Source organism: Notothenia rossii (assembly GCF_949606895.1).
Source record: "Notothenia rossii genome assembly, chromosome: 4".
Lineage (NCBI taxonomy): Eukaryota > Metazoa > Chordata > Actinopteri > Perciformes > Nototheniidae > Notothenia > Notothenia rossii.
Genome location: NC_136902.1, coordinates 57,960,732 through 57,973,276, shown reverse-complemented (window position 1 = coordinate 57,973,276; position 12,545 = coordinate 57,960,732). Strand labels below are relative to the sequence as shown.

General features: G+C 40.3%; 1 protein-coding gene across 1 annotated transcript in view; it reads left to right on the top strand.

Annotated features, from left to right (window-relative positions):
• tyw1 (tRNA-yW synthesizing protein 1 homolog) overlaps positions 1-12,545 on the top strand; it is a 212,019-nt gene that overhangs the window by 99,388 nt on the left and 100,086 nt on the right. The window contains exons 12-13 of the mRNA XM_079673788.1: positions 2,522-2,535; positions 2,659-2,847. Coding sequence (XP_079529914.1) covers positions 2,522-2,535; positions 2,659-2,847 — 203 coding nt within the window. The remainder of the gene's footprint in view (positions 1-2,521; positions 2,536-2,658; positions 2,848-12,545) is intronic.

The window sequence follows — 12,545 nt, the reverse complement described above, 5'->3', positions numbered from 1 at the left end:
CTTCCACGTCACAGACTGAGATGTCAAATACCTCTCAGTGTTTCCCACAGATCTGAAATATACTTGGGGGGGGGGGGGGGGGGTGTGTGACGTGACGTGCAACAATAACATTAACCTTTCTGTTGGTCGCTTGTGAGCAGACCCTTAACGCGATGGCAGAGCGAATAGGTACAGACAGGGCCGGACCGAGACAATAAGGCTGCAGCCACACGAGGACGATAACGGTCATATCTGCTAGAGTTCTCTATCAGATAGACAGTTCGGCCACAAAGGCATAAACGCATAAAACGATAACGGGTCCCAAGGTGGGTAGATCTGCAAACGAAACGCTCTGGGGGGGCAAACGGCTCCGTGTTTATGCCTATAGGATCATTTCCTGATAACGATGACACAATAGCCCCAGTGTTTCGAGCCAGGTCCCGGTATCTCGCAGTGCACCCAGCAGGAGCTTCCAGCTAGATTTGAATCGGACAGGAGAGGAGACACGCAGCTCTGCATGATAACCTGCAGCTCCGCCCGCTGTGATGGAGCAATGAGCGGAACAAAACACACACTTCAAGTTAGATCATCACCCTTAGCTATTTTAATTACCTCTCAAACTACCTAAACTAGTTATAAATATGTTTATTTTTACTGTCGGGTCACCCATTACTGGATCAGCAAGCTGCATGAGACCACGGATACTGACGGGCTGTCAGGAGAGGGGGAGGAAAAGAGAGGCTCCGTCCTCCGTGTATTATTCTTATATTCTTATATAGAGTCGTTATTCATTTGTTTTAAAGCTCAATAAATAACAAAGAAGACCTTTGACCGGCACTTTTCAAATTTTGTCCGGAAGATTTAAACTTTAACGGACATGTTGACCGGCGAAACTCCACCTCTGCTGCTAAATCCAGCGCGGAGAATAAACAGAAGGGCGACCATGGCAACCATGCATGGCGAGAAGTCTTCTTCGCTGCTTTTGGTGTATTTTGTGGCCAAAGTACAGCGCCACTTACAGGCCCGGCATATTTACTACAGCGTCTCCAGCGCTTTCGAGCGGTCTCGTGCCGAAGTACAGCGCCACTTACAGGCCTGGCATATGTACTACTGCGTCTCCAGCGCTTTCGAGCGGTCTCGTGTGAACGGACACGTTTCTGGTACCTATTGCCTGTGGACGGAAGACTTTTTTCATTTCAGTCCGTTTGCGTTATCGTTCTCGTGTGGCTCCAGCCTAAGTCAGGCCGGAAATTATACACCCGGCCAGGCCACTTTTTTTGTGCCATTTTGCTGGATTTATTTGTCAATATTTACAGTGTTGCTGCCCATAGTGATAACCCTATAGTTTAAATCAGCTACCCACAAATACATATATGGACATGGATTACTATTTAAGTAAAATTGTAAAAGTATTTAGGAACCTGTCCATGTGATTGTTAAGTGGTGGTGGACCTCAAATCCTCTAGGGCAGTGTTTCTCAAAATGTTTCATACCAAGGACCACTTAACCAATAAAAAAACACTCGCAGACCACCTAACTCCACAAATATCCAAAATCTCATCGTTTATCTAGAACAGATTACAAATCGCCTGAAAATGGTACAGACAAGTGGCAACATTTGTGATAAAGGTGTTGCGCTGGGATATATCAAGCAATCGAAAGGGAAACTTAAGCTCGCGCCATTGGGGAGATATTCCCTCGAGAGTGTGGAAAACTTAAATGTATGTATTTATATCAAATGTGAAATTTTACCAATATACTCACGGACCGCTTGGGGGCGCTCACGGACCACCAGTGGTCCGCCAACCACACTTTGAGAAGCACTGCTCTAGGGAGGTCCGGGGGTAATGCTCCCCCGGTAAGATTTATTTTAAAATGTTGGATTTAAATGCATCAATCTGGTGCATTTTGAGGGGGAAATAAAGAGACTAGATCTATGGGAACACCCATATGAAACAGAACTGTATACATTTCAATAGTCATAAAATCATGGCCATAACCAATAGCATACTATATCCACTGAAACTTGTTTATTTATTTATTTTTGGTTCATTTATAGTTGTGAGTCTGTCTGGGCTCCTGAATCAGCCCCTCCTGTTTCCCTCCTCTCCCTCCTCTCCCTCCTCTCCCCCCTTCTCCTCTTTGAGGCGTAAAGTCTATGTGTGGGAAACCCTGCCTCTGCTGGAAGGACAGTAGCCATCAGCCATTCTCTTCCCTGTCTGCAGAGCCTCCTGGTTGGAGAGGAGCTGAGCTGTTTGTTGAGTGTCTCCTCCTGTAATGCTTAGATCAGTGGAATCCTCCTAGAACAAGCTACATTTCCAGACCCCTGTCTCGTTGCTTGTTTGGCTACTTGGTTTGTTTTTGCATCTCTACATAATGGCCTCTCTTAGCACAGCATATCTTTTAATCTCTCATCTAAAAGTAAGAAGCATTAGGGACTATTGCTGTTCTTGTTTCAGTTATGTGAATTGTTGATACTTTTCTGGTAGTGTTTAATAATCCTGTGCATCCTCCTGCTAATCCTGATTGTCCCTCACTCCAGCTAAATGCACACAAGTTAATGTCTTCTTAAATTGTTTAATATTGATGAGAAGCTTCCTCCTCCTCTGCCCACTTACTTTGCCATTCCAGTCTGTGCAATGAATGTTGCTTTTAGCAAAGTGTTTAAATGCCACCTAGGTTCATTGTTATTCCTACCCTCATTTCTCCTCCATATGTTCTACTCTTTCCAGGAGCCTTGTGCCAGTCACCCAGCTGTATGTCAGTGTGGACGCCAGCACCAAAGACAGTCTGAAGAAGATTGACCGTCCACTTTTTAAGGACTTCTGGCCCCGCTTCCTGGACAGCCTCCGGGCCCTTGGAGATAAGGTAAGCTGACTCAAGAATAATGCACCCTATTTTCCCCGAAGAATGCTGCATTTTGGAATAGGGAGAGCTATTTAGTGTTAGCTTTTAGCAGCACAGTTCTGCTTTGCTAAATCAGGGGTTCCCAAACTTTTCAGCCCGCGACCCCCAAACTCAGAGACTGGCGACCCCCTGTCGCCGGGGGGGGGGGGGGGGGGTGCTAGTGAATTCATTTCAGTTTTCCGCACTCACTGCACTCTGTCTATGCAAACGTTATTATTAATAATAATTTATTAAAAAAATATATTTTTTATTTTCCATTTTTATTTTGTAATCGTCTCGCGACCCCCACTTTGGGAACCCCTGTGCTAAATCATGGAGCTAACTTACATTTTCTGATTTAGATTTCATGATGGTACATCATTCAACATTCATTCAGTTTAAATTAGTATTGGATGAAGGCTAATGTTCAATTACGTGTTTGAATGTGATGTTAAGGTTGTGGCAAAACATTTGAAGACATGTTGGTTATTTAGAAGGAAGGGTTTTCGCAGCCATATAAGATACTATTGATGGAAATATGACCTGTTAACTTCCTAAATACATGGAATTTATTATTTCGTTTTTTACCTGATCATGGAATTGCAATGGTATAGGTATCAAATGCTCGTTATTGCATTAATTTCTTTAAGCTCTCTGTTAGCTCCACAATCATAATTAATAATATATAAATAATGTCTAATAATTCAGCTTTTATAATAATATCCAACTTAGCTTAGCATTGATAAGGAATTCAAAATGTATTTTTTATACGATACATACTCATTCCCCCAGAGTTGGATACATTTGCATAACAAATATAATCATGCACTTGTTGTCAGGTGGAAGTATCTTGGCAATTTGGCAAGCTAGCAAAACGCAGGACTGAATATACAGGAAAAAAAGTTTGAGAGATCTAAAAGCTTTTTGTTTCCAGTGTCACTGTTAAGCGCACTTTAGTTGATAATTTGCAGCTTAACATTGCAACAGCTAAACATAAATATTTTCATGAATGAAAATAAGGCGACTTTTTTCTCTTAAACTTCAACATTACTATAAATAAGAACACTTTAATTATTCAGCCCATGAAACACTTGTCATTGTCACTTCCCAGATCAGAGCATCACCAGTTTCCCATCTAAATGTTATTTGCCATTTAACAAAGAAGAAGGTGACTCGGCTCTAGAAGTAATTTGAGATATTTGTTCTCTGCATGCATTTGGACTAAAGATTTAAAACAGCAGAATATCACAATTACATTTCTTGGTAAGCTGTAAATTAAAATATGTGGTGGTGATTTTTTAACAAAAGGAAATAATCTCCATCTCACTTTTGAAGTGGCAGATTCTTACTCATGCTTTTTGTTTTGAGTGAATCGCAGCAGATGAATGGCCTGATTAAGTCTTCTCAGAAACCCCAGATTGGCAAGTCTTCTATTTTCAACAAACTCCTATCGGCTGACAGCTAGATTGCGATCAATGATAGAGAGCATTTTATAGTTTTAACACTTTCATCAAGTGGGAAAGAGTTACTTACTATTGATTCTTTAGTCTTTTAACACTTTAAAACTGCCACTGCTGAATAAAAAGGTCAGAGTTGTACATTTATTTTAAGTGGAAAGTCCATTATCACAGCCTGCGCCCAGACACCAGACCGCTTGTGTAAATTGATTCTCCTTGTTAACATGTTTCTCAAAGAGCCAACTTGACGGGTAAAACAGTGCTATCGCGCACCAGCAAAATGACCCCATGAAAGATGTGGACTGTTACATTTCTCAGAGAGCCTTTTTAACACCTCTCCAATGGACCTGTTTCCTCGCGTTTAAGGCTTCAGCAAGCTGTGAGCAAATTGATTACCACGCAGCTTGAGTGACCGCATGGCTCGAAGCAAATCTCTGTCGACAGAGAGCTGCACTCTGACGGCATCTAGATCTCAATTTTTACCACAAACTAACTATCAAACATAAATGTGAGGTAACTGCAGGGGTGGCCAAAATAACAGACACAATTTAAGAATATAGCCTAAACATTTTAAAGTTTATTGAAGTAAGAGATTCAGTGGGCACAACATTATTTTAGACCCTCCACTGTTAGCTTTATACAGCGTCCTCAATCTATGCTATAATTATTAAATATGGAACTATGTAATTCTTTATCTTACAATATTATAAGAAAAACCTTAGTCCACAAAAACCACCAGACACATCTAATATAAGATACTGGTAATCTTAGAGGTTCCCACCGTCTAAGACTTAAAGTGTGCGCTGAGAACCCGTGGGGGTCCGTGATCTGCACGGGGTGGGCCCCTGCTGAAAAGGAAAACCCCCGCAGGACTTGATACGCCCCCTTGATAAATAAATGTAATTAAAATGAAACCAGCTGCAATGGATCATGGATCCACCAGGGGGAGCCGTGATTAAAAAGCTGCCATACTGGAACTCATGTGAAATAAAGATAGACCTACAGGTGTCTGATATAGCGGATATTTGTTAAGATCCACATGTCACGGATAGGATCATATTCTGTGCTAAATAAGAGACATGTAATCATTTACAAAAAATCACCATGTTTTTATTTAACAAAATAATGTTGTTTAAAGGTGGGGTAGGTAAGTTTCAGAAACCGACTCGAGTGCACTAAAATTTGAAAGTACACAGCCAAAAAGAATCCGCCCCTTCCTTCAGACTTCCTTACAGAGCACCTCCTCCGCGAGAGCAGGCTGCAGTAACGTTACATATCAGGCAAAGCTAAACACATCTAGGTTAGCAATGCTACACAGCCAAAGCAACTCCGATATTGACTCTGGTTTGACTTCTCCTAGTTTCCACTTTCTTTTTGTTCCTAATTTGCTCCGTTACATTTTTTCTTTTGCGACCAGTAGACGATGTTGAACCTCACTCTGCCATGGTGAAAGTGGCCGCCTGTTGCTGGCGAGTCATTGAAGTACTGCTGCAATGCACGCCCAATGACGGCACGCCCAATGAGGGCACGAGATACATTTGTGCTTGCACGAGATGGAAGGCTGACAGACAGGGCGGCAATCCAATCCGTTTAGCCGGGATTGGTTGTAGTTTTTACAGTATTACGGGTTCCACAGATGAAATTTTGTTATGGATTTTTTGTCAAAGCACTTAAGATATTCATTGCTATCGGGATGTTAAGAGCATTGCATGGAATATAACAAAAAGTGTATCTCGAGCCGGTTTCTGAAACGTACCTACCCCACCTTTAATTCACATTGGCGTAAGTACAAAAACATCGCTATGTTTTTTCATCAGGAAATGCAGCCCGGCTCAAACAAACGATTTTCAATCATCATCCTCACGATCATTTAATGTATCATATGTCAGCGAATTGAAATGAATGCACTAATACATGTAGTTTAATCCACGTGAGTTTACAACAACAAAAATAATTGCTTTGTTTTTATATCACATCCGACCGGAGGAAAATGCAGCACGGCTCTCACTACAGAAAATCCTAATCCCACGGGCAAACAATAATATGTACAGTGTTAATAGTTTACTGTATTATTAGTGTCTAATATTACTGCTATAACAATCACACATTGAGTTTTTAAAATCCGACCGTTGTTTTTTTTTTAAACAGTCTGAATGCAACGGCAGCTCTCAGGTGATCAGGTGTGTGTTTACCAGTGATGGGACTAACGCGTTACTGTAACGCAACTACCTTTTGCGGTAACTAATAACGTTACTAGTTACCTATTCCCATTCAGTAACGCCGTTATAGTTACTGTGATTTAAATGGGTGTGTTACTGCGTTACATTATGTGATCCAACTGAACCGAATCTCCCTGCGGATGTAATTTACAGGCGAATACAGTGATGTCCTCTCACAGTACCATGGAAAAGTGAAAGTGACCAGAGAGGAGTGATGATTGGTTAACGCGGGGTACATTTCAGGGTAAGGCAATCAGAGACAGAGTTGGGCGGGTTTTGCCTTATTGGGAAAATACACAGACACACATACACGGCAACGCCCACCACCAGCACACACACACACACAATGGCAGATGCAGGTATCAGCGAGAGCAGCAGCGCATTTACAACTTGGAGATATAACCACTATTTTCAATTTGTGGGGATAAAGGACGCAAAAACTATTACGGTCAAATGTAAACTGTGTGCAGGACAGAAAGCATTGTCCACATCGAATAACAGCAATATCCATTCTCCTGAAGCATGTACATGGGGCTATAAAACTAGTCGCCAAAGACCCCACCGTCTCAACCACCGGCAGTGACCCAGATGGAGCAACACCATCTAAACAGCCAAAAAACGATTTTTTTTTAAATCGCCACATGAATAAATGGGCGTCCAAATGCTTTTGAAAAGCAATATAAATCACACAGTTATTATACAATAGGCTTTAAAAGCACCATCGATAACCATTACCCTTCTCCAATTCAAACTCTTGACGGGAAAAAAGGTTGGGCTATACTGTAGCCCACTGTGTATACATACAAAGGCCATTCAAGCTAGACTTTCTTCTGGAAATGTTCACATCAGGCACCTTCAAGTTAAACAATCAGGTGAACAACTTTAAGGTGCATACCGCCACCTCCGGAGTCGGCTTGACTCGGTTTTCATTCATAAAGAATGCTACATGTATTTAATCGTTAATGTCAGATATGTACTAAGTAAATAAATGTGTTCCTGCTCAAGATTAGATTCAACTTTATTGTTATTGCACAGATCACAGGTACTGAGACAGCGAAATGCAGTTTAGCTTCTAACCAGGAGTGCAACAAGCAGTAAAGTGAAAAGTAATGTACACAATCTACAGAATAAAATATAGAATGAATTGAATGATGAATAAACAGTGAGGGGTATGAATACACTAGATCAGTGGTCACCAACCTTTTTAAGCCCAAGATCACCGACCTCGGCCTAGGTGAAAGGCGAGATCTACCTATTGCAGAATTGAGTGAAAAAGATGGCCCAGACAGTGCTTCCAATTTGAGCCCTTTTATATAGGCTAATTGTATCTGAATTACTGTTACAATGAATAATGAATGAATAATATACCATAATCAGCTCACAGCATGAAGATTTTTTTTTAAATATTGAAGATGAAAGCATCAATCTGATGCACTTTGAGAGCAACATGAAGAGATCTATGGATTCATCTCTCAGCACCCATATGAGACAGAACTGTAAACAGATTTTCTTTTTCTTTATGGATATTTTACAAATCACTCCCCTTTTAAACTGTATTCTTGTTTTACAGTATTTCATACCTGTTTTTCATTTATTCTCTTATTGTTTGTATAACTATAATGATCATATGAAGGTGTACCGCGGAAATTTGTGACAAAACCGTTCTAATCGAAACACTCAAGAGTCCTTTGGCTCACCTGAGCCCCTCAGTCTGACAGGGGAAGACTCTCCTCCAGCTTGTTGTGGAAACAGCTCCTTATGTCCGTTAGTGCAGCTAGCTAACCAGATGCTAACATCACGTCCCCGCTAGCACCGGTCTCTCTCTCTCCCTCTCTCCCTCTCGCCCTCTCTCCCTCTCGCCCTCTCTCTCTATCACACTAAATGCGCTATTGCCACACACACACACACACACACACACACACACACACACACACACACACACACACACACACACACACACACACACACACACACACACACACACACACACACACACACACACACACACACACACACACACACACACACACACACACACACACACACACAGAGAGCCGAGCTTGAATGACACAAGCACACGTGTATTTCCATGCAACTCTCTGATTGGTCTGGTGACTTGCCTCTGTTGCATTCACTGAACACGGGAAATTGCAGTCCTGCCGTCCTCTCTTGTGTCATGATGAGGTTCACATAATGCACGGTTAATGTATTATATTATTGAGGTGTCTCAAATATACGTCAATCAAGTGGCACCTGTTAACGGGGTGGTGGATGATATGTTTACATCTAAAAACATATTTTTCAAACATTATTATTTTTATTTTATTTTTCTTTCTTTTGTTACTTTTTTTGTTAACGGTCCGCGATCTACCCGCACCACACGCGATCGACTGGTTGGTGACCACTGCACTAGATATACACAGCAGCCTGTGAGCAGTATTAACAGCGTGTATGAATATGCTAAGATATATAAAGTAGGAAAACGGTAAGCAGTGCAAGTATAGTATAAAATATATGGATATTAATTTCATGATAAACATTGTGGAACAATGATGAAAAATGTGAATGGAAGTGGCGACGTAAAACTGACACAAAACAACAACAAACTTTTGCCGAGCCAATGGAAAGTTTCATCAGCAGCACGGGGTACAAACCACCAATGAGCGCTCAGCTCGAGATACCAGCGAGTCGAGAGAGAGAATCTGCATCTTTTGAGAAGCCCCCATCCCCCATGTTGCAAACTCTTTGTTTAAAACTAATTGGCCATCGGAATGTGTGGAGTAAGTCTCCCAAGGGGGATGGTCACATTCCACAGCTCCCCCCCCCCCCCCCACCCCTCCTGTGGTCTCCCAACCCCCAGTCTGTAGGTTTGTGTTCGCATATTTCAGTGTTAATTTTGGCAGCTGTTGTTGATTTAGTCTTAGTGGTTAAAAATGGTTATTAGTTTTAGTCACATTTTAGCCATTCCTATCCTTCTTAGTTTTAGTCTAGTTTTAGTCTAGTTTTAGTCGACGAAAACTCAAAACGTTTTAGTCGATGAAAAATTACATTTTAGTCAACTTTTAGTCAAAATGTGTCTCTATACTCTGAACGCTCCGTCCCCGGCAGATCTCTGTGTCCGCTACAGCATGTCTGTTAGGCCCCGCCCCCCGCACACAGAGAGACACAGGGAGATCACTCTTCTGGAGTGAAGAGAGCGGAAATAATGATATTGCAAGTTAGAAACGTAAGATGTATTTTGACAGTAGTGATGGGAATTCCGGCTCTTCTTGGTGAGCCGGATCATTTGGTTCGGCTCACCAAGAAGAGCTGGCTCTTTCGGCTCCCAAACTGCTCTTCAGTTTACCACATATTATACCTTTTTAATTAAATCAAATCACCTGTTTTGACTAAGGAATGATGTATGTGTACACATATATCACTTAATTTATTCAATACATCCTTTGTACTGAAGTATTCAAAAGTAAAACATGTTTAATATAAATGATTTGCTGTGGCCAAATGTTTTCATTGCATTTACAGACCCTTGTAACTCTCTGATACCACCCAATGAATGCACTGACTTGCTTGTAGAACCACGCTACACAAAACAGATAGCAACACTATTTTTGCAGGGGGCTGATTCTGTGAGCTGCAGCTGACCACGCCCCCCTGCAGGAGAGGGGAGCGTGCTCTGAGATCAGCTGCTGGGCTCTCAGAAGAGGGGGAGAAAAAGAGATCTCCCTCCTCCGTGTTTTATTCTTATAGAAGTAAGAAGAGAAGTAATGGGGTAGAAACCCTCCTTTTTACGCAGCGGTCCAGACATAGACATCAAACAGCGACACATATTCAGTTGCCAGTTACTTTGGCATTAGGGCAGGGATATCTAGATACTTTCCAAGGTTTGACATAATGAATTGTGCTACTTTTAAAGCAAGCAACAATGTTCCTGCCGTTCCTACGTTAGTTCAAACATTAACAACGGACAATTTTTCTTAGCGGATGCATGTCAATTTAAATAAATACATACAACTATTTTTTAAATCAATAAAATCATTTTCTAAATCCATAAAAGCATTTCAATTAATATTGGGAGTCATGTCGTTACTTTGTTGAGAATGTGGCCATGTAATAAGCGGGATAATGTTCACACTGTATAATGTGCCCTCATGCCGATCTCGATCCCTCCTCAAAAAAAACGTGTCGTTCGCGGGCGCGAGCCGGCTCCCATCGTTCACTCAAAAAAGCCGGCTCTTTGATGGACACTTGGGGGAAAATATGCTGCATTTTGAATGTCCGATAGTGCACCATTAACACCTTAGTCGCGTCTCGTCTCGTAGTGAAAAACAATGAACAAGACTTAACGTATTCATAATAATAAATTATATTTATTCCATTTGGATGTAGGATTTTTGACTTTGTTTAGAGCAGTGATCTTCTCTGCAGCAGAGAGCTATGCGCTTTCAGACCGGACCTAACCCTGAAAAGTATTATCATCTGAAATTAATCCTTATGTTATTAATATTAAATACATATAAGTATTTTTACAACTTTTATTTAGAAATACTCTGTTGTAATTATTGATGCATAAATGTGTTCATCCATTCAATGTGGCATCTGCTATAATGAGGTTAATGTATGATATTACTTAATAATACAATACATTATAATAGATGATATGATAATTCAATTTTAGATGTATTCATTTCTTATTTCATAGTTTCTCATTATTATTATTTGTATTTGTATCGCTCATCTTATTTTTGATTTTATTAATCTGTGTGAATCTGTGCTATCCTGTTTTTCACTCTTACCCTGTTGCTGTTTGAACTACTGAATTTCCCCACGGGGATTAATAAAGTTCCATCTTATCTTATCTTATCTTAATGTATAAATTGATTTACTTCAATCTTCTGTACTGTGTAAAAACACCCCAAACATATTACAAAAAAAAAAAAAAAATACTGCATAAAGCAAACTTTATACTTTATTTGATCTAAAACATTGATGTTTTTTCATTATAATAGCCTGTGAAAACCATAACAAATAAGTGATTACAGATGTAGCACTTAATTTCAGACTCCAGTTTACAGCTTCCTGCCTACGACCTGCCTAAAACCAGCATAGAGGAATGTTAAGCCCTCCCACTATTTTCCAAGAGGGCGTTGCCAGATTTTCAATTTCAGGTTTTAACCAGGAGATGGCGCTTCATTCACAAATAAAGAAAGACAAGTTTCATGGACTTTCAGTTGTGTTTTGAAGAGCATTTGAACACATCAATTTTTTAGATCAACTAAAGTAAATCTAATCCTGTAATTCAATAATATATAGTCTTTATATATTAAATAATCATAATAATAATGTAAATGTTTACATTACACTTTTTTATTTGTTATGCTCATACTTTTACCTTTACAATCGTTTGCTTTAATATGCAGTATATTTTTTGTATATTTTTGTGTTTGCTTCCTCCTGCTCCCTTTCGGTCACATACTGTATGATTTATTATAAGATGTTACTTTATGGATTTAACATTTTAGTTTAGAATGTGCTGTCCCACGGTAATTCAGAAGGCTCACAGGTCACATTCCGACCATTATTTAAAACAATAGGTGCTTTCACACTGTCTACAGCTTGATTTGTATAGAGGGAGCTCTGTGACTGAATGGCCAGCGATTAGGTGTGGCGCATTTATCATAGGTGATCAGAGCTAACTGCCTGCCGTCAGATTTCATTTAAAAAACAGATCTGATTTTAAGACTATTTCTGCGCTCATAAAGAATGATAAGAATAAGAATAATGAGTATTGAACTGGTTTCATTCATTAGTGAGTTTATTTAAAACTAGAACCGCCAATCGGGTCAATTTGTTTGATGTGTGTTGTGTGTGTGCAATGTAACTTTTTTTCAATAAAATATTAAAGTCTCCCAGTCCGTGACTTTTCCTGAAAGTGTGTTATGTAGCACCCTATTTTGTTAAAAATGGCATTCTAATAGCGGGATTTGACGGGTTTAGGTAGGCCTAT